Source organism: Platichthys flesus, chromosome 6 (assembly GCF_949316205.1).
Source record: "Platichthys flesus chromosome 6, fPlaFle2.1, whole genome shotgun sequence".
In the NCBI taxonomy this organism is placed as follows: domain Eukaryota; kingdom Metazoa; phylum Chordata; class Actinopteri; order Pleuronectiformes; family Pleuronectidae; genus Platichthys; species Platichthys flesus.
Window position 1 is genome coordinate 16,729,334 of NC_084950.1, and position 22,980 is coordinate 16,752,313.

General features: G+C 40.8%; 1 protein-coding gene across 5 annotated transcripts in view; it reads right to left on the reverse strand.

The window, feature by feature from the left end:
* Nucleotides 1-2,052: 2,052 nt before the first annotated feature.
* The window catches only part of LOC133955365 (coiled-coil domain-containing protein 136-like), a 27,306-nt gene continuing 6,378 nt past the window's right edge, over nt 2,053-22,980 (reverse strand). For 2 of the 5 annotated variants that reach the window (XM_062390176.1, XM_062390179.1), the window contains 8 exons: nt 19,338-19,655; nt 14,870-14,944; nt 13,770-14,072; nt 11,608-11,725; nt 10,566-10,842; nt 9,091-9,222; nt 7,305-7,417; nt 2,053-4,470 (listed from right to left, as the gene is read on the reverse strand). In XM_062390176.1, the coding sequence (XP_062246160.1) occupies nt 4,458-4,470; nt 7,305-7,417; nt 9,091-9,222; nt 10,566-10,842; nt 11,608-11,725; nt 13,770-14,072; nt 14,870-14,944; nt 19,338-19,655 (1,349 nt within the window). In that variant the 3' untranslated portion in view covers nt 2,053-4,457. Of the gene's footprint in view, nt 4,471-7,304; nt 7,418-9,090; nt 9,223-10,565; nt 10,843-11,607; nt 11,726-13,769; nt 14,073-14,869; nt 14,945-19,337; nt 19,699-22,980 lie in introns of all 5 variants that reach the window. The other 3 variants (XM_062390174.1, XR_009920875.1, XM_062390175.1) reach the window with 3 other exon arrangements.

The following is a 22,980-nucleotide window of genomic DNA, read 5'->3' on the forward strand; positions in this document are numbered from 1 at the left end:
TTTAGGCTCTCAAACACTTTTTAATGCATCATCAAGTATGTTATAGGGAAGTTTTTGATACTGGATATAGTAACTTTAGTTACATAGCAACTTTCAAAAGAATCATTGCAGAGTGCTTCACAGAGTGGAAAAATAAAAAACAAGAAGATAAAATATCAGTCAACTCGCTAAATTATTCAATAGCATTGACAATCAAAACGACAGCAATTTACATATTATAATATCTAAGAAGAAAAGTAAAATAAAACAACATAATTTAAAGGTAATGTTAAATGAAACTGATAAAATAAACATAAGCATAGGCTAATCGCTAAAATAGGCAAAAGCCACTCAGTCAAAGTAGGTTTTGAGAGATAACTTGAAAACAGTGATTTTTCAAGTCAAAGTTCAACAGGTAAAATATTCCATGGTGTGATCAATGGCCCTGTCACATTTGGTCTTCAGCCTTTACACAATAATATCTAACAGGGTCCTTATTAGAGCATCTCAGCCTATGATTTGATGAGTTTAGAAGCTGGTGCCAAACCATGTCGTGCCTTGAAAATCCAAAGTAATGTTTAAAAATCTAATTTTAAACACACAGGCAACCAATGAGGGGTGCTTTTGATCACATTTACATGATTTGGAGCAGCTGCATTTTGAAGGACCTGAATTGTAATATCGGCCTACCACAGCTTCTACATTTAAAATATTCTATTCATGTCACATAGGAATCATCTTGCCAAATATCAGGAAGGACACATACTGACTTGTCAGTGTAGAAAAGTTAATAATCTTCTTAAAAGTGTCAGAATGAATGAATATTGTTTTCACTGAAGGTTCTGTCATGGTGCTGTGACTCAGCAGTCAGTGACACGACAGTGACACCACATGCCAGCATCAGGCCTGATGAAGTAGTGGGAGGTAAGAATAGCTGTGACACATGCAGAAAGCATTCTCAGGATACTCAGCCTGGACACAGCCAGGGGTCCCCACGTTGATCCCTCACCGTGTAATGAGATACTCAAAATAATTTTACAATAATTTTAAAACCTTTTGAACTGTTTTTAAATGGCTAAAATGGCCCCTTTTATCATGTCAGGCCACTTATAAAGATCAGGGGATGTCAGTGGGCTGTATGATTTTGATTTTACCCTCCATGTTGCTTTACAAAAATTGTATCATTACAAACTCATTTTGACACATAATGTTTAAACTAAATAATAAAAAAAGTGTACAACATGTGTCCCAAATTGAGTTAGTTACATGATGACATAAATTGTGTTGGATTTAATGAATAAAATCATATTTTCTCGAAGTGTCCCGATCTCGATAGAAGGTTTATATTATATGTTAAAACCAAATTACAGAGCTGTGCGTGCTGGTTTGGGTTCTGTTCACCTGACATTACATCTCCAGACAATCCCCATGGCTGCTCTCACTCTTTGGTATTAATTAGCGTGTTCTCTGTTAGCCTGTCAGTTGAATATATTAAATATTGAAGAGTGGATTTGGGGTGAATTCGTAGGACAGATAGACCCGAGGCTGAGGGCCAGCTTATTACATTTCGCCAGTGTGGCGGATCTGACAGTTCGACCATTGAGACACCTAATTTCTTTAGAGCCATAACTCTGCAGCTAAATGGGACAAAAACCTGATTCAGATTCAGATGGGGGTATTTGCAGGCTCAGGACATTAATTTCACTTAAACCTGAAGTGATGAGTGCTCACTGTCCTGATGAAGCTGCCAAACCAGACTACTTTTAGGTTATTAGCTGCACATGAACTCGGTAAACCATGAGTCATGGCAGCAAATTAATGAGCGTAGTATAGACGCCTCATCAATTCCTGACATCTGTAAAAAAAATATCCATGTCAGGTAGCTTATGTCACTTCTCTGGAGTGGAGGGTTATTTATACCAGTACAACCCTGTGTAATGTGATGCCAGCAGAGCGATGGCGCTCACTCACTCACTCAGGTTGACTTCTGCTGATTTCATGAATGGGATTCCATGTGACCTGTGGGAGCTGGTGAAGCCGCCTCCCAGAAAAAGAAAGCTCTCAGACATCAGGTGGGGTGAGTATATTTATTTTCTCAAGTCATTTACAGTACAAAATAGACCTCCAGGTAACAAAATAGCCACAAATATATCAGAAACAACACTGCTATCAATATGTAAAGCAGCAAGCTGAGCAACACTGTGCGACATAGTCTTATGAAACAATGATAATCTTAATATTCATGAAATAAACTCAGAAATAATTATAAATAACGTCCTGAAACCAACAACATTCATAGGTACTATTGCAGTCTATGGGAATCTAACTTCTATTGTGAATTTATCATTTTAAATAGACAACATTAGCAGTCCAGTCGCAAAACAGTTTTCCTAGTGTATGTTCACATGCAGAAGTATCATCGGTCAGGCATTGCTTATCACGCTTCTGTTTAATGACAAACATCTCAGGTATGATTTCAGTTCATTTATGAAATTTAATGGACAGAAAACCTGGAGTAATATTGTCTCTTTCCGGCAACTCAGGTGAAATGCAATCTAAACGCATGCAATGACTACGCCACCTTCAGACTCAGAGCTACTGAAAATGATTAGCAATGCTAGTAGGCCTTCTGAACCATAAATAAACTTTTAAATAGCATTGTATGATTTGGCTATCAAATATACGATGCTCTCCCAAAATAGAATTCACTCTCTACAAAGCTAGTACAAATGGATTTAAGAAAAAATCTCTCCGATAGTACTATATGTCACGTCTATTTACAGGAAACACAAAGTAACATAAACAGCATAAACCGACACACAGTATATTGTGCTTCTATATATTTCATAGCATGCTTTTTTTCAGTTCCAACAGAGATTCACAAAAAAAGTTTCACAAATGTAAACAATAATCAGCGTCCTTCCACATATATATTTAGTAAGCTTATGCTTTGACAACTTAAATCTTTCTGAAAAAGTTGCCGTAAAAAAACAACTGAGCGTTGCCCCTTCACCTGAATCTCTACGTTTGACCATATGGCGACTGGTGTTTATCAAATCTGCAGTTCTTCACATAAAACAAGGAACTAGGGAATGGTGACAGTCAACATTATCACAATGTACTTTTAACAAAACCCATAAATCTTTAAGTCGACACACTTGGCGAAAACCAAGTCGTTCAAACTCTGCTTGAGAGAATACAAGGCTTAATTTCTCCCTGTCAAGATCGACATCGACATTGTATTGAAATGTAAGACATCATCATAACGTAGCTTTATTGTATCAGAAGTTGCGGAGAGACATTTATATTAAGTGCAGAACAAAACTAGAGAAATTTACATTTTGAGTGTAACAGTGCAGCTGTGGGAGTTAAGTGTTCAGATATTCCAAGTAAGCCGAGAGCTTGAAAGGATGAATCAGAAACACTCTGCTGACCTTTTGCCCTCTTGGTTAACTGATAATTAAAGGGAGACGTGGGAGTTGTCTGATTTCAGAGTCACACAAGATAAAGCTGTAGCAGGCGGACAGACAGGGCTCGGAGCGAGGCGCACAACCGAGGAACACCAAGAGGATGTGCTGTCTCCACCCGTTGGACATCAGTTTTCTACATGTAATCATACTGGCAGGTGCTTTGTAAGTTACACCTGGGCTACACCCATATTGATGGTGTATGCAATGGACAGATCTGATGTTGGGAAAAGGAAAAAATACAGTGGCAGGATAGTAGATATAATAGATTGGTTAATTCATGAAGATTTTGTGATTTCCAATGTATTTTTTTCAGAATTGCACATTTATTGCCTCAAATTTTTATATAAGTTATTAATCTAGTCAGGAACTCATTAACTGCTCATTCTGTTTATATTTAAGGGCGTGTGGACATTTCAGGCTTTTCAGTGTATTAAATGTTTGGACTCCAGGTTCGTCATTATCGTCGGAGACAGCTGTGAAGAATATTCGAACAAACAAGCAAATAAATAAATAACTTAAATACATTGAAACCATTTTGTACACTTTCAAAATCAGAACCTTCATTTTTATCACATTATTATGAGGAAAACAGAAGATAGTCACAGACACGAGAAAGGACAGAATACTGGCATACATTAGGTGGCATGAAACCAGTCCCATGTGGGTTCTCTGCAGGTCATCATCATAGTGATCTTCTCATCCCACATCAATTTAATGAGACTGAGAGCATCTTTCTCCATCTGCCTGTGCATGTAGTACCGTCTCAATACTGATGAAATTTCGCAAACACGTTCTACTACAAAATCGCGTGCTCTATCAGGCCTTAGAGGATTCCAGTCTGGTCTATAAGACAGGGCAGGAGAGGACGAGGAGGGCTGGTCTGAAGCAGACGTCTGTCCCTGTGTGGTTGTTGCCCATCCAGTCAACATCAGACGAGAGCTCTCAACAAGCTAGTCATCATTAGTAACACTGCCGCGGCTGCAGTGATAGTCAAAATGGAGTTCCAACCTACCTCACTTCCCTGAGGGAAGACAGGAAAAGGAGAGCATTAAGAGTCAATAGAGACCATCCATCAGCGATTAATAAAGTATACTGAGCTTTTAAAGGAGAGGTTGAACAAGAGATTGTTACCACTCCCATGTCTGTATGTTTAATAAGAAGCTCGGGCCAGATGTGAAAATACCCCCTATGCGTCATCTACCTCCTTGGTTGTGGTGTTGATGAATACTCTAGGAAGTGTAATGTTTGGCTAACAGTTATGCTAGCTGGTTACAGCCATAGACTGTGCATAAAGATGGACGACACATTTCCACTGCCTCCTACTATCCAAAACTGAAAAAAAAAATATCCAAGATATGAACACCGCCATCCCGGGTGTTTTGAGCCAGAGTCTGCACACTAGTGATCAGGGGGATAGAGTTGTGATATCAAGGTCCCGGTGTAGGGGTCGGAGAGGAGAGTCAGAGAAGATCGTTTCTTGTAGGCGCGTAGTAAAGTCTGCATGTTCTCGCCGCTCGGGAGCAGATGCCTCTTCTCTAAATTCAAATTCAGGAGAAAATCATCTGGTGGACCATCTCTGGAGTTTCTCTGGAGCTAACGGCCTTGGCAGGGTTCAAGGGGGATGCCGTATGCCCGATTGACTGACAAACTGAGCTAATCATATGCGGGCTCTCTGTACATATTGTATATAGAAACACAGTTTTTAACTTTGACACGGATTGCATCTCTTGTTTATTTTCCTGAGTTGTCGGTTGGAGAAACTCTGCGGTTAAACCTGGAGCGGACTATTTTGGTTGGGTTTGTTTTTGCCTTGATTCAACTGGATTGGACTTAATTGTGTTTTGCTTGTGGGGGGGACTGAAACAGACTTTCTACATAAACGCATTGAACTCTGGACGCCGAGACTTTTGGTCACAAAAAAGTTTTAAAATTACAATATTATCATTAATCGCCACAAATCGTACAACATTAACAACAGTCATGTGACAGTCCTAGTTTCACCCAATTTTTATAGAATCAAATCAATAAATATAGAAATTATAAGAAGAACCTAACAACTACCTAAAAAGCCATCTTCTTACATCATGTACTTTGACTATTTATTTTTGGCACTTGTCCCATCCACTACCATGGAGGAGGCATGATTATTGACCTAAACTGCATCCAGCCACCAGGTGGTGAAAGGAAAAGCTTCGGCTTCACTTTGGAGGAGCTTTCATGGTGTCCATCATTACACAGTCGGTGGTTACAGCTTACAACTACCCTACAACCACAAAATATAGTTTAAGTTTCAATACAGATTAATTACTAAGCTTCACAGGAGTTGGCAGGTATGTGTTTGAATTTCAGACAGCTGGCTGCTTCCTCGCTGCCTTTCTGCAAAGCTAACCATTGCCAGGCTGCAGCTCTATCCAATACAAACATGAAAGCAGTATCAGGCTTCTCATTTAACTCTTGGCAAGAAACGCACAATTTCCGCACAATTTCCATCATCTTGAAATATTACTGTAAATCACATAATCAGTTAGAATCAAGAAATATTTTTGACAAACTGCCCACCCATGTCCCATGTCCATTTCCCCTGAATAAATCAGCATCTTTCAGTATCTTACGTCACTGAGATTTTCTCAGCTGTATTTGGGATTTCAAGTTTTGACCCTCCCATGACAAACAAATAAATCCTGAGTAACAAAAACTCAAAATAACTAATATTAAAGGGTCAGTTCACCAAAATAACAAAATTTACCTCTTACTACAAAACCATGCAGACAGTTTTGTTTTTATTGTCCCAGGTTGGAAATTGTTTTTACCTCAACCCCAATACAATGGCGATGAATGGAATTTTGATTTGTGATTCACACAGCGTTTTCAACATAGACATATTTTTCCAAAATCTTGGTCCTGTTTAATCCACAGAATCCACTCTGGTGAAATAAAGCATGGTGTTATGTAAACAGTATCAACCGTTACATCCGTGCTTCAGTCACAGTACGTTCTATTCCTGCAGGAGAAGCTATTCAAACCTGGTACTTGTCAATATCACCCTGTCCTTGCCAACATCGTTGACTTAAAATCAAATGTGTTTAACACAAGGAGCTCCTTATAAAAGCAGAGGCTTTTTAACAATGCACCATTTGCTGTGAATTGCAGTGATGGGGTAAAGTAAAATACATTTACTCAGTTACTGTTCTGAACTACATTTTTCATGTTTGTTTAAGAAGAATTGTGTAACATGTTCAAATAGTGTTTTATTTTCATTATTTTCATTATTAATTAATTAAGAGAGGGACTGTGATCCAATCAGAGCACGAAGCTTACATTAGACCCCGCCTCCTGCAGCAGTATCACATGGTGAGGAAGCATCAAGAATGGATTCTGAAGAATGATGTGGTAGATAATTGGTTTAGGGAATAGGATACACTTGCCAATACTTTTACTTTTAATACTTGAAGTATATTCATAAACGAATGCTTAATTACTTTTACTCGAGTAGAAAAGTTAATGTGGTACTTTTGTCTATTTATTAATAGTTTTACTTAAGAAATGTTGACTACTTCCTCCACTTAGTTCCTTCCCTTATAGAAAATTTCTGCTTAAAACACGAATGAAAAGATAATGTTAGAATTGTTTGTAATTTTATCAGAAATCAGAAAGAAATTAATTTCCATTGTATTGATGTTGGCATAATTTTCAAACCTGAGCAAATCCAACCAAAACAATTGTATTTGCATTGTTAAATAGAACTAGAGAACATAATATGTAAATGTATTTTGTAATTTGCATGAACTGATCCTTCATCTGTGTCAAAACCTTTTGTAGCATCACATGTCAGATAGAGATAAGCTCCTATCATACCTTACTCTCTGGGACGCCAGCTCCGACAACCAGCACCAGACCACAGCCACTATTACAATCATTCCTATGAAGGGGATGGAGAGAACAGGGTGCTCAGACGGATGGATGAATCTCTGAGGAGGGAATAAAAAACAAACACAAGGGCCATGGAGATGAAGGGAATGGATGAACGGATGGACTGAAATAGCCAAATAATAAACACAGATAAAAAGGACGTGACAGCAGCGCAGAAGGATCACCACTACAAAAATCACTAAAGCAAAGGTCTGACATGGTCTATGGCTTCGACATAAAGGAGAAGGGCAGTGATGGAGCGATGCACATTTTCTGTTAAAAACAGGCATTACATAACCTTGTGGTGACATACACGCCAACTCAGTGTATGTGTGAGCAGGCCTGTGTGACATTTATTAGCTGAATGTGATGTTGTGGGGATGAGGACACGTAAGCATGAATGCTGTGACTAAAGCAGATAGGTTGGTATGTTTGTCTCTCTATTCTCATTTTATTGTTAATTAAATATAGTTTTGATGTTGTGCAACATTTGCCATTAAACAGACTGAGAGGTCATGGACATTCAGAGAACAAGGACAGCGTCAGAGACAGGCACAGGTAGACAGTTTGACAAAACGCAGAGACATCTCGTCATGGCTGTTGTAGACAAAACACGGTTTTGAAATCATGAGTTTTCTTTCTTTTCTTTTTTTTTTTACTTATGTTAAAAGGACCTTATTGGTATTCACACATGTACATCACTTTGCATGTTGTCGGACAGTTTTCCAAAAGAGCATTTCAAGTTTTTGGGTTTTTCAAGATTTTTACATTTTCTTTCCACTACAAGTTGTCCCTCGAAGGAGCTATTTAAAAAAAAATAAGAAATGCAGGAAAATCTACTTGCTGAATATTAAATTGTTGTGAGGTTGCCGTTAAATACAGCTACCTCACATTGAGGTGCAGTGAGGTGTCGCACTGCATTATATTAACAGTGTGGTCAGAAACTTAGACCCAGACGACAAACAGAAAGCATATATAAACTTTATTAAAATTACAGTGAATTTGTAACGTAAACTTCTTGTGTTGTTGTTCACCTGAGTTTCAGATATTTCCCATGAGCTCTTGAAAAAAAAGTCCTTTTTAAAACTATCCATGCTTTCCAACAAAGGCAATAAGTGAAAATGTGAATATAGTAAAAGTGGGCATGCTGTTAATTGCTTGAAATACCTCTGTCAGACAAGTTTAATTTCGACTTTCATGCAGCAGCTAATTTAAAATGATCAAAAACCAGTCTGAAGGTATTTAACGTCTAAAGATGAAAAGGTCCTTTGATTTTTTTCTTCTGATGACTAATATCTGAAGCCTAAGTAGACCTCAGTGGTAAAACGATCTTAGCTGAATGCCTTTTTGCAGATGATGTGTTTTTGTCCAACAACAGTATTTAAGCATTGCCGTCACAGAGAGGTTAGGACACACAAACAGGGGGGGGGCAGAGTTCCTCTTGTCCAAGGCATACAGTAAATACTGATATGTGCTGACAGGCAGAGTCAGGTCATATCAAAACATACATTGCTACAGCATGAGACAGACATAGAAAGTGGGCTCCACACACATGGGAAACAGTAGGTGTGATGTGAGTTGTTTTATGTGTTAGTTGACAAGGTGGGTAAAAAATACACTTTTTACTCTGGAAGGATTGTGGGTTAGAAGTATCAGAGTAAGTGAAGTTAAATTTCAATAAAAAAATTATTGAGAGATGCTTAGGAATCTCCAGATCGTGTGTGCCCCTCACCTGATCCCCCCCTGACAGCTTCTCCAGCTCTGCCTTGCAGCGCTGCAGCTCCTCCTCCAGCTCCGCTCTCTCCCTCTGACTGCTGTCATACAGTACCTGCAGCTCCTGGAGCTCCGTCTTCAGACCGTCACACTGGAGGAAACACACAAAGTCAGATTCACTGTATTTCTGATTGTAAATTAAGTCTAATTCTGAGAGAATATGAGAGCACTCAATCCACAGAGATATGTACACAGTCCATATTCACAATCTGTGCCTTGAATGAGCCGTCAGGACTTCTGGAACTTTGTGAAGTGTCTTTGTGAGGAGTCAACCCCCTCAGCTTTGCTCTCAGGACAGCCCACCTGGACCTACCATCCAACCTTGTAGGATTTGGTTTCTCCGAGTGTTTGAATTAAATCTGCTATATTTTGATTCAGTCTCTACCAAGGTCTCTTATCAATGTTTTTCTACTTCTAATAATCCTTGGGTTACATTTTTGTATGAGTTATATTGAAATCTTCACTACAGCTTTAAACCTGAGCGCTTCAGGGTCACCCCGACACACACCACCAGATAATCCAGGGGTTTGCACCAGAACCAGGCGTAAACTACCAAAACCATCCACAACTACATAATTGAAATAAATGGTGATTCACTTTGTCTCAACAGATATGAATATGGATTACATTTAGGGTTCAGGCATGTTTATTCATTTTCTTTGCAGCCACATCAGTTATTTGGGGTTAAAACCTTGTTCATTGCTAAGGTTTTGAAAGTACATTGTCTTCTGCATGAGGCGCGCACATTCAGCTTATTTTGACTTTGTTAGTTGCATTAATTCAGTTTCCTTTGTCTTTGAGTTACCCTGCCTGCTGCATAAGTTCTCCTTCCTGGTTTTGCCAAAGGAGGGGTGGAGGGAGGAGCCTGCTTGAATACATAATCCCAGTAAAATGGACAAGACCAAGTGCTGCATCAGGATGGGGGGGGGGGGGGGGGTGGTTTCTTCGTATGAAGTTTTATTTTGTTTTCTTCCTATTGTTTCTAAATGGTCTGATCAGCCATGTTATATAACTCCGCTTTGGATCGTTTGATAGGACAGTTGATTGAGTTAATGTCAGCAGGATTCTTTAGTAGGGTTCTGCCTTGGTTGAACTCTTTTCTGGGCCCATTTATTTACTTAATTTGTTTACTTTTCAATTGACAGCCACTTACTTTTACCAAGCTACATTGTTAGGATACAGTCCATTACCTGTTGTTTACCAGACTGTCATTCAAAAAATAATCAGAAGAGAAGCTCAGAGGCTCAGAAACTCTCTTCTGATTGGCAGACTGACAGTAAACACCCTGCTCTGGAAATATAAAATTACATTAAGATATCTTTGTGCTTAAATGAGTGTAAATATGGGATCGTTCATGAAACCAAAAAGTTTGTAGTCATGTTTAATCCACGTTTTTTTACTAAATTGTCAAAGCAAGACACTCAGACGTCGTACCTCTTTCTGAACCTGTGAGGCCTTTTGCTCAGCCTGTCTCAGCTGGTCCCTCAGGGAGAAGATCTCCCCAACGCCTCCGTTCCAGCCGGTCGGTGTCACAGGCTTCCCATCAAATGAAATATTCTTCTGGATGGAGGCGTCGACCAGGCGACAGTTTCCAGACTGCGCCATGGTCATGTAGCTCTCTGTCATGACCTCATCAGAGCCGGTTTGTATCTCCTTCACCTCTGTGTCCTCCCCTGCATCTTCCTCCTTCAGTGAGAGGTAGACGCTGGAGCTGTGAGAAGGACGGAAAGAAGTAAAAACAATACAATAAAGTTTTAGTTTCATGATGTTGATAAACAAAGGTCAATGTTGTTGAGAAAATATCAGAGAGCTAAGAGGGTATTCTTTGTTTTATCACATCAGGAATGTAGACCTTTCAATACAGTGTACACACAATCTGATAAAGAATGTGGAAACTGTATTTATTAGGCTTGGTAGAATGACAGATATTGTTTCCCCAGGTGTGTGTGAGTACTAGTTTTGTGACCTATTTAGGACTTGTTCCAGCATAAACGAGTGTGTGTGTGTGTGTGTGAGTGAGTGTGTGTGGTTCAGGTATTACTCAAGTTATAGGACCTACATCTGCTTACACAGCTACATTATGGGGACTTGTCTTCCTTACAGGGACAAAAATATTGTCTTGATGACGTAAATGATAAAAAGTGAGGACATGTGGATAGATTAAGTTTATGTTAAGGTTGGGATAAGGGTTACGGCTAAAGTTAGAGAAAGACTCCAGGAAAACAATGTAAGTGAATGTCTCAGGACATATTTTGTCACCGCGTCACATAAAACCTTTATAGGCGTGTTATTAAAGCTGAGCTCTACTAATGAACCATTGGTGCCAGCACTTCTGTCTGACTCCTCATATGACACAACAAACCATCAACCAGGACCTGAGGTGAACTTCTGTGACAGTTGGTGTTATTCCTGAGGTAATCCCCTCAAACTGATCCAGTAAGCACAAATAATGAATGAGTGGTCGTTGGCCTCTCACCACGTCCTCTGTCTCTGCAGCAGCTGCAGCCTCTCACTGAGACGTCTGTTGTCCTCCTTCAGGGTCTGACACTCCTCCCTCAGCATTCGGCACTCCTCCTTCAGCAGGTCCACGTCACCTGAGGGGAGGGTCAGAGATGAATATACTTTAAAAGGATGTCACTCAGGACAGCTCATCTTTTAATCTGACTGCTCAAGGTCTTCAAATCACTGCAGCAGGTACAGAACGACTCTCTTGCTGAGAGTTGGAGGAGAAACTCAACAACCCCTTTCTGTCAGATGAGAAGCCACAGCCAGTTATCTTAGCATAAAGATTATCATTATTATTATATCTACATGTTTAATCTGTACAAAACATCACAAAGGTTATAATTCACAGTTGGACTATTTCCTAATCTTGACCAAGATGTGTTGACAGGGTACCATTAGTTCAAAGACTGTTCCCTTAAAGCTGATCTTAGCTATGATTTACAGATTATTACAACTTAATGAAATAAACAGAGACGTTCCACTCCCTTAGATGATGCTCCGCTGCAGAGCCCAGCGGTGACATCATGTGTTGGATGTGTGTCCCGCCCCCTGCTGACATCATGTCCCTGTTATTCGTGGCCCTGGAAACTCATTGGCATATTGCATACCCAGCTCCTTATCCTAACCCAAACCATCACAACTAAATGCCTAACCCTAACCTTAACCAAACTCTAACCACTAAAACCAAGTCTTAAACCTCAATCAGACCTTTGAAATGTGAGCACTGGCCAAAATGTCTCCAATTTCCCAAAATATCCTCACTCCTTAGATACAAGTACACACATAAGTAAACTCCTACCCTACAAACAGTGGACTTTCAGTATTTGCCAATCAAGTGTGGGCAGCTATTTCAAGAGTAATTTTGAGAAAAAAAAGAAATGCTGAATTTTTGTCTTCTCTAACAGTGTAACTGGATTTGTAATGGGAGACACACAAATCTGACCTCCACAGCCTACACTGGAACTGTCTGCGACAAGAATGTTTACAAATGTCTTCTCATAGGTAGATCATATAAAAAAAAAAATTCAACCATTAAAACATTGTTGCTGTGAAAAAAATATTCAGAAAATAAACATGTAGTGTTGCACTATGTTAGCACTAGAGTATCTATCTAGAAAAATCATCAAAGTATGGGATATATAACCATACAGTCGACATTAGCAGCTGTTTATGTAGTAGACTTTAAGTAGTGGTAGTTTTGTTGGTCCTTATGTTGTCAGTGGTGCAGTGTCTGGTCTGAATCCTGAGTGTTGTTAGTGCCTGGAGCATCAAAACTGAGGGTGGAGGTGGCTTTGATCTCTCCTGATTTACACGCAGAGAGGAGTAGGGGGATACGTTCTAGAAAACCAGGAGTGACTTAGGTTTTGCTGCGACATTAGCAGAGAAGAATGTGTGTATGTATCAGGCACAAAGCACAATTTATTAGTGGCCATTTACTGTGTCTGCACTGACGTAAACCATGAGGTCGTCTGTTGGCGAGATAAGCAAGAAAACACACACTCATTGCACTAATGCATTGCCTTGCCCCTTACCCTAACCTTCAAAATAAAATGCCTTACCATTAACTTTAACCTAATTCTAACCCTCAAACCCTCCTTTGAAAAAAGTTAGGACCAGACAAAATGTCCCCATTCCATAAGGTATATGCTCAAAATGGTCCTCACAAAGATATAAGTACACTTACACACACCCACACACACAAACGCACACACACGCACATGCAAACACACGCACACACACAAACACACACACCACTCCCCATGCAATCACTTTATAAATTATAACATTTATTACCTCCTAAAAATGATTAATGCTCTTGGCTGCAGGATGCTGACATGATTTGTTTTCATAATAGCAGCTATAAAGACTGATCATAGGCTGTTCCTGTTTGTAGTGAGCCGGACAAATTCCATAGTGTATGCACAGACACCAGGTCCTTGTGTAGCTGATACTGTAACACAAGGTGTGAGGCCGAGGTGTAAAACAAAGACTTAGTGTATTTAAACTCTGTTGTGCTACAAGTCAAATATTGTTGAAACCACTTCCACTCTGCCTGGCTTCTTTCACATCCATCCATGTCTTCGTCTTCTGTTAATACATGGTTCTCCTCCCTCCATCCTCCTCATCCCTCACCCTCTCTCCTCTCGGCCTCCCTGCGCTGACTCTTCATGCTGATCTCGGCCCTCAGCGTGGTGATCTCCAGCTCGTACTCCAGCGTCTCCTCACTCAGGCGCTGAAGCTCAGCCCGCCGGCGACACAGCTCCTCCTGGAGAGAGGCAATGTCGTTCTCCCTCTCTCCCGCCGCCTCCTCTGCGGCCTGTTGCAGGAGGATCACCTCCTCCTGAGCCACGCGCAGCTCCTCCTGGGCCTCGGCCAGCTCGCTCTCCTTCTCCTCCTCCAGGCTGTCCATCTCCTCCTGTACTGAACGCAGCTGGGCTGTAGAGGAGGAGAATGGTGGGTTTTCTTAATGTTGCGTGGGTGGGAATGCAGCATCAGTGTGTGTGTGTGGGGGGGGGGGGGGGGCAGTGTTTGGAAGAGTTGCTGATGTAACTGATGGTAACAAATTAGTTTCTATGGTCAGATTCTGATTATTAGGTTGAGGAAAGAAAACGCTTCCCTGCTTTTCTATAAGCAAGTGGTCGTAAAAACACATCCTTCCAAATCACTGAGCCCGATCGTTGCAAGCCTTTATCATGTTCTAATCTAATTAAATATACTGATGAAGTCCTTCTGTCTGTAACTAGTCAGACAAAAGAAAACATACAAGATAGAACTGTTGTGCATATATAAATATATAATAAATATACATATAACTCTTGACATAAACTAACTATTGACTTACTTGACACATGTAATATGTAATATTTGATTTAGATTTCTGATTCCATTATGATCAGGTGTGGGGGGAAATATCAATACAGCAATAAATCCTCATCCTCATGATATGTTTTATTTATTTGGTTTATATACTGTTTGTAGTTAAATCGTTTGCCTGTTTATGGTTATTTAACATTGGAATGATGGCATTTATATGAATGGCTTGAAATATTTAAATTATCACAGAATCGCTGATCATCACTGATGGCTTATCGTCATCACAGTCCCTGGATCGGGGATGTGAGTAACCCTGCGGTTCCTTCCCCTAGCACTGATACAGTAAGAGTTATAGTTATGTTTACTGTCTGGGTTCCGACAGAACTTGATTGCGAAGAGAAACCTTCTTGTTTTGTTACCTTGTAGATTCTGGATCTGGCGAGTGAAGGCTTCCGCCTGATGGGCAGTGGCCAGACGCTCGTCCTCCAACAGACCTGGAGGAGGGAAAAGGAGAGGAAGAATAGAGGATGAGGAAGAGGAGAGGCATTGGGGGAGAAAGAAAAGAGGAAAATGTCAGTTCATCAGGCCAATAGAAAGATGACAACTTGATAAGCAGTTCAACCTTGAAGCATGACTGAACGACAAAAGCAGTTTTTTGTGAGAGTCTGTTGAACATGATGTGAGCATTTGTATAAGATCTATTAGTATATTCATTTATAAAAATCAGTTAAATTAGAACATGTATTTTATATAGTCATCAGGCAAAATTAAGTCGGCCATTTTTAGTTTTTGGTTTGTTGGTAATTTTGACTTTCATCAAATCATTGTTCAGGCAGATTCATTGATGGTTTAAAAACAGCTATAGTTTAGAACTCAAGGTTTCACCTGAGCCTCCATATTTATTATAATTTATTTGTTTCGTTAAGTATTTCTATTTATCTCTTGGGGTTTTGTGTTATGACTCCATGCTATATGACGTCAAGGAGCTTGCATCACACCCACTGAGGGCCTCTGACGTTGGTGATCCCCTGATTTTTCCCCTTGTACCATCATCAGGTCAAATGTTAATGATTCAGGCAGATTCATTGATGGTTTAAAAACAGCTATAGTTTAGAACTCAAGGTTTCACCTGAGCCTCCATATTTATTATAATTTATTTGTTTCGTTAAGTATTTCTATTTATCTCTTGGGGTTTTGTGTTATGACTCCATGCTATATGACGTCAAGGAGCTTGCATCACACCCATTGAGGGCCTCTGACGTTGGTGATCCCCTGATTTTTCCCCTTGTACCATCATCAGGTCAAATGTTAATGAGTCCAACACTTGTTTTATGTATCTGATAATTCCCACCAGCCTTAGCTTGTTTTGTAATAAGCAAATATCAGTGAGTAAACACACTAAACTGAGATAATGAGGACAGTAAAACATCCTGTTTGCTAAACATCATCATGTCAGCGTTTGCTGAATGTCAGCAGAAACCACTACACTGAAATGTGTTGGGGCTATTTAAAGGTAGAAAATTGAATAAGGTCAAAACATTACGTCAAGAACAAAGTCTTTATTTTAGGCTACATGTCCTTTTATATGGAGAATAACTGCAGGGTTTAGCGAAGAGGACCCAAATGCAGGCAGAGAAGCTAGTGAATGTGAATATAATGAGAACAAAACAAACACAGGCTTAAAGTGTCCAGGGTAATGGTAAACAACACAATAGGTTAAAGACCTAAATAAAACTAAACTGAAACAGAAAGGAAATGTTAAAGTTAACCAACAAACTGGCAAAGACAACACACAGGGAATGAACCTCAAAAACAAAACAGGAAATAAAAAACTGAAAAGGGCAAGCTAAGAGAAATCCAACACACAAATGACAAAACACCTTTTATGTATCAGGACTTGTGCAAGAGTCGAATCTGAAGACAGAACCACATAAACTCTTTTGTAGAGGAGGAAATGTTAATGTAAATGTAGTAATGGTCGACTTGGAGGTTATCATTGTTACATCTGCCTGATATTTAATTTGTAATCGTTTTTTAATTTCTCTCAAGAAAGAGTGGGATTGTTTCAAGACTCTGGATCCAGAAGAAGTGGTTCCCCTTGCTGGGGATTTTATTACTTTTTTCTTCTTCTTAAAGCCGATTGTTCCCTTATTTAATTATGACTTGATTCTCAAAATATTATGGGTATTTTTCAAATTAAATTACAGCTTTATTTTTGTAACATCATGACTTCCTTCTCAATTACGTCCACATTCTTGAGGTTATCTCTCTGAAGCCTGTAGTCTTGAGTTTTAACCTTCTAAATAACATTCAAATCATTTCAAATAATTTTTTAGAGGGCTTTTCAAAAATACAGGAGATACTGTGTCTACAAAGACTGGCTTTTGAATGTTATTTCAACGCTGTGAGTACAAAATTCCATTCACCCACATTATATTGGATATTAATATATTTGGAGGAGGAAACCTAAAACCAAAACAACAATCTCACCATGACTCGATATCCAGAGGGAAGAGAGGGGAAATGTAGTTTGAAAATACAGTTATCGAAGTTCATTGTAACGTGCCTGGGCCCCTTTTTACCACTTCTCACACATTTGGCCACATTGTCACTGCTGTATTCCTCCTAGCCCTCATCTTCCGATGTTACCAGTTGGTTCACGGCGTCCAGTCTACCAATGATTGTTAAAGGAGGAGTGCAGTGATATCCTTGAACTTTTCCTACACCTCAGCTTATGTCATTCTTTTACCATGGTCGACCCCCTCTGATGCTCCACCTCCCCCCCCAGCAGCTGCCAGACCCCTGAGCAGCTGACTGTTCCCACAGGAGTTTACCAACAGGGATTTCTCAGTGTGGTCTTTAGGACACCCGGTCTGGAAGCTTCCCTCAGCTTGCACGCAGTTGTCTGAGGAATGTCTCTGCCGCTGCCTGACAAACAACTGAGCTCATGTCTTTTAGTAGGACACACACACACACACACACACACACATACACACACACTGAGCTCACTGCAGCCCAATACCTAAGGTCTTACTCACTACCAGTGTCCCTGAACATGCAGCTCATAATTTCTAAGGTATGATGTGATGCTCCATTTAGCAGCTATGAGGAACAGAGTCTGTCAGTAACCGCATATAAACATTTACGCTTGTATCAGGTTCAGCTCCTGATGAACAGGAGACGTCACGGATGGAAAGTTAAGCTGTTCAGGTGGAAAAGGAAGAGGATTTTCTTCTGTGTGAATAGGATTATGAAACTGTAAACAAACAGGGCGATGATTGGAAAACGTTTTTGTGGATTGTTATATATTTGACTATTTTTTCTTGAATAGCATGTAGAATGCAGGGGGAGGAAGAAACCCCAGTGGTCTTATTTAGAAGCCTCAAATTAATACGATTAAAAATTTCACAAAATGAGACAATACAAAATGCAAGAGAATAATATGACTACATATGACAGTCAGCAGATTAAAATCACCCAAAACACTGATAACTCATTGTAATTTGATGTAATGCCGCAAATGGAGCTGCTGTGATGTTTTTACTTTGTGATCATCATCATCATCATCATCATCATCATCATCGTCATCATTATTATCATCATCATCATCCATAAAAATTGAATTATTCATTTTACTGAACAGTCTTAATAGTTAAGGTTAAGATGTTGAAATGTCCCAAACAGGAATCCATAACCTTTACATTTTACAACCTACATTGATTCATAGGGAGGGACTAGTCCATTAGACAGAAGGACCATAAAATCATGGTTAGTCACATTTTTAAATCTTCACCCATTATCTTCTCACCACTATCCCGATGGTCGGGTGGGTGAAGTGTTTGGGTCCACAATTAAATTTCAGAGTTTCAGGGGTAAACAGTGTTGAAGCCAAATCCAATACAATTGAAGTAAATGGCGACCACTTCTTCAAAAATACAAACACTGAAAAAAAACTGAAAATGTCTCCACACTGCCTCTGTGGTGCCATCCCAGTGTCCGTTAGCCCAGACATTTAACTGGATACAGCATCATTGACACCATGTTTTTCATGTTGTCCTACTCCTGGTTACTGCTGCAGTAGACAATGAATTTTTTGGTGAACTATCCCTTTAAGAGAAATATATATATTCCTAAATCTGGGTTTAACGCTCATATTTTGAACATTTTCACTTAGCCCCTACATTGTTGAGGATTAGAGAATTTAAGACACATGAAAAAAGAGATAGTGTGGATCATTGTAGCAAACAGTAGCAGTGTCACACTAACACATGCACGTCCAAGCCTTAGTGGAATTGTAATAAAAGTAAAATGAAAGTTATTTCATATTTAAATATTGAGTGTTACTCTTTTTACCACAGTTGGTAAAAATGAGACACTGTGCAGCGTTTTAACTCCTCGGCTGCCTCACTGGTTTCTTTTACAAGTTGATGGTGTCTGCTCACTTCTGAACTGCAAAAACAAGATGACAAACTGCACAGCAGATTGCAGATGTAAAGTGAGGTTTTCTAGGCCACAGCTACTGGGATTTATTGATGTGGATACATTTAAATGTTTTAAAAACAAATATTTAAGTTAATATCTGTTCGACTGATGTGTTTTCAGAGAGCTGTAGCTGATGAGGCCCATTCCCCCTAAATGTTGTTAGTCTCACCAAAAATCTGCATTTCACAAATCTTTATGACAGAGATGCTGCGGAAATCATTGAGAAACTATGAGAATAACATCCAGGTTAATAAATGGCAGAAATGTCCCTGTATATACCATAACATTTGATTTACGTTCAGGGTTTTGAAGTTGATGGATGATGCACTGGATTAGATCTTGATTATTGATTTATTGATCAGATGACTGTTTGTTAATAATAGAACAAATATGAAAGTGTCTGACCTTGCAGCTCATTGAAGGTCTCCTGGTGTTTGTTGGACGTCTCCCTGGCGTCATCCAGCTCCAGCAGCAGCTGCAGCACTTGGGCCCTCAGCTCCTCCAGCTCCTCTTCCTCCGTCAGCGGCTCCTGCTCCTCCCTGCCCTTGTCCTCGCCCTCCTCCTCCTCATCCCTCTGCTTCTTCTCCTCCCCATCCTCCTCCCGGTCCCTCTCCTGGTCCATCTCCTCCTTCTCGTTGTTCTCCTCCAGGACGCCTCTCTCCTTGGCTGTTATCTCGTTGTCCATGGTGGGGCTGATCTCTGCTTTTAGATCGCAGGGGTCATCTGAGGGAAAGAGGGCACAGCGTAGATTAGCAAAGAGGATGTCCTATAGGGAAGAGAGGGAGACAGAGGGGGAGATTTACAAGTGATAAAAACTCCTTTGTCATCACCTAAATTCAGCCGTGGCTCAAACTCAGCATAGATTGTTTTCTTGAATCAACAGCACCATCTTGTGATAAGAGTTCATTGTGCACCTACCTCTCTATTCAACTCATGTGCCCTATAATAACATGATCATTTAAACATGTAGAATAACAACAACTTCACAAGATCAGAGCTGAGTTTATGTCAGAGAAAAAACAAGAAAACCTTTGACTTGGGGAAGCAAAGATTATAATAATGCAGACGACTGTCTAGCATGTCAGGGGTCATATACAATTTATATGTCAAGAGGAAATGATGATGATGAAATACATGTTCATGAGAGATGATTCTGAATCTTCACACACGCATCCCTTTGTTTTACACCCTTACAACTGCACTGAGGGTGTAAATGTTTAAACCAGTAGGTGGAGCGAGTTAGCCGACCCAATGCAGAGAGAGAGGGAGTAGGCCAGTATGCTGAAGCAATCACTATGACTCACCGCTCAGCAATGCACCTCGAAGTCCACAGTAACACATGCTACCACTCATAGTAAGAGAGATGTGACAAAACACTCGTCTTTCTCATATTACACTCTGTCACATCACGTTGATTTAGGTTTTTGTTGCTGTTTTGTGGAGGTTTTCCTGCCTTGTTGTTGACAGCCTGCCTGGCCCGCACTGGGAGCCGTTGTTTTTAATGTGGGCCTGTAAAGCTTAATGGGACAGTGTAGGAAATGATGTAGGGCCAATCAAATAAACTTGGTTTGACATTACGAAAGCTGCTGCGAAGGCAGAACGCGGAGCAGGTCAGAAAACACAAAGGGAAGGCATCATTTACAACGCAACAACACGACGGCAAATTCCCCTTCGACGTCTTTTCACATTAGTCCCAAGAGATTTGCTGTGAGGCGGGAAAGGGCCACAGCTAAATGGAGATGAAATGTTGTGTAAAGTGTGGGGGTGCTTTTTTTCCCCTTTTAGATGTAAAACATCAGTTTCATTCTCATGCAGTTAATCTCGATTTCATTACACACTAGCCTGCTGTCATTAATCTTTTATTTCTCAGTAACTTAAACTTTAATTGATATGAAGCAGGGCGGCACGGTGGTGCAGTGTTTAGCACTGTGTTGTCGCTGCAGGAAGTGCTTGGAATCCATGATCAGCCTGGTTCTTTTATGCATGGAGTTTTCATGTGCTCCTGGAGTAAGGCTGAAGGTTAAAAATTCCAAAAATGAATGTGAGTGGTTTGTCTCTGTATCGCTGTTTTCGGACAAGCGTTGAACAGATAATCTCCTGACATTCTCCAGAGGGGCTGTAAGTGAGAACGTGTCCCAGTAAGAGCCGCTCTACTCTCTTCTGCTGGCCCACTAGTAAAAACTCTGCATAATGTCCATGTGAGAAAAGAGCAGATCCTCTGCAGGCTTCACCACAGGCCAGTGGGCGTGTTGATGAAACAAACACAAAGAATACAAATATCTCAGGATGAAAAAGCTGCACCACACACTTAGACAACACAGAAAAAGGTGTCAAGAGAGCTTTTGGTGAAGGAACCGATGCCGGTATGTGATGTAAACAAAATCACATGATCTCCACAGGGGAATTGATTTTGAATGCATCTGAGCGAAGAATCTCCTGCTACATGTCTCAAACATCAAAGGCAACGAGCGGAGACAGTTCAACCCAATTCTGCGGAGCTGCTCCTGAGTTGTACACGGTGTGTACCCCCATCGCTCGCCCAATGTCAGCCGGGATTAGCTCCAGCACCCCCTAGACCCTTAAGAGGATATACAGGAAAGATAATGGATGTCTGGATGATATGAAGCATCACAAATCCATTTTTCGAGCGGCCTCTCAAAGTCGCTGGTTGTATTCAGAAAGCAGTGTGAGTATGAGAGAGGGGAGTGGCGTCTGCTGAGAGAAAGGAAGGAACAGAGAGGAGAGAAGGTGCAGCAGGGGACAGAGCCGAGCGTTAACTAAAGATCTACCTAATTAAGAGTGATGCTCACCAGTGTAATCTCAGCTCAGGGGAGGCCTCCATCTCTTGAGGTAATTATTCCTCTGCCTTGTTGTTCCCCTCACGATACATGTAACCATTTCCATTAAAACCAAGCACATTTTCATCATATTTAAATATGACAGCAGCGATCTGTGCCCTTATTCAGTCCTGTTAATTTAAACATCACTGACCCTGAGGGCCGCGCAAAGAGGTTTCATGAGCACGGGGCTATTTTGTCATTAAACTTTGATGCCGGAGTAATGAGATAGTCATAAAGAGAAAGAGAGGGAGCTAGGGCCTTGTGGCAGCGAGAGTGAGAGAGTGAGCGAGTGAGAGAGTGAGAGAGTGAGAGAGTGAGAGAGTGAGAGAGTGAGAGAGTGAGAGAGTGAGAGAGTGAGAGAGTGAGAGAGCATGAGCTGCTTGTATATATAGCCAGCGGCAGTTAAAGGCCATCAAGAGACAAAAGACTTCCCAGTGAATATCACTCACATCTAAATCCTGCAGGGATGTTGAGTTCAGGGTGTAATAACTCTGGAAGATTTGGCTCCAGTGATTTGAGCTGTATTTTATTCTCTGGGTGTGGAGCTGCAGTATCCACAGTGTCCTCCGACTGACTCTTACTACAGCCGATCATGAGCAAACTGATATACTGTTCCAGTAACAGTGAAAAGGAACCAGTACTGTGCAGTTTTTTACACACTTTTACGGCCTTCATCCTCCAGTCTCATCCCTTCATCCTCCCTACCTTCATCCCTTCACCCTCCTTCCCTCATCCCTTCATCCTCCCTCCCTCATCCCGTCATCCTCCCTACCTCCATCCCATCATCCTCCTTCCCTCATCCCTTCATCCTCCCTACCTTCATCCACCTTCCCTCATCCCGTCATCCTCCCTACCTTCATCCCTTCACCCTCCTTCCCTCATCCCTTCATCCTCCTTCCCTCATTCCTTCATCCTCCTTCCCTCATCCCCTTATCCTCCCTACCTTCATCCCTTCATCATATTTCCCTCATCCCTTCATCCTCCCTACCCTCATCTCTTCATCCTCCTTACCTACATCCTCCTTCCCTCACCCCGCCATCCTCCTTCCCTCATCCCGTCATCCTCCCTACCTCCATCCCATCATCCTCCTTCCCTCATCCCTTATCCCTTCATCCTCCCTACCTTCATCCTCCTTCCCTCATCTCCAACCTCCTTCCCTCATCCCGTCATCCTCCCTACCTTCATCCCATTATCCTCCTTCCCTCATC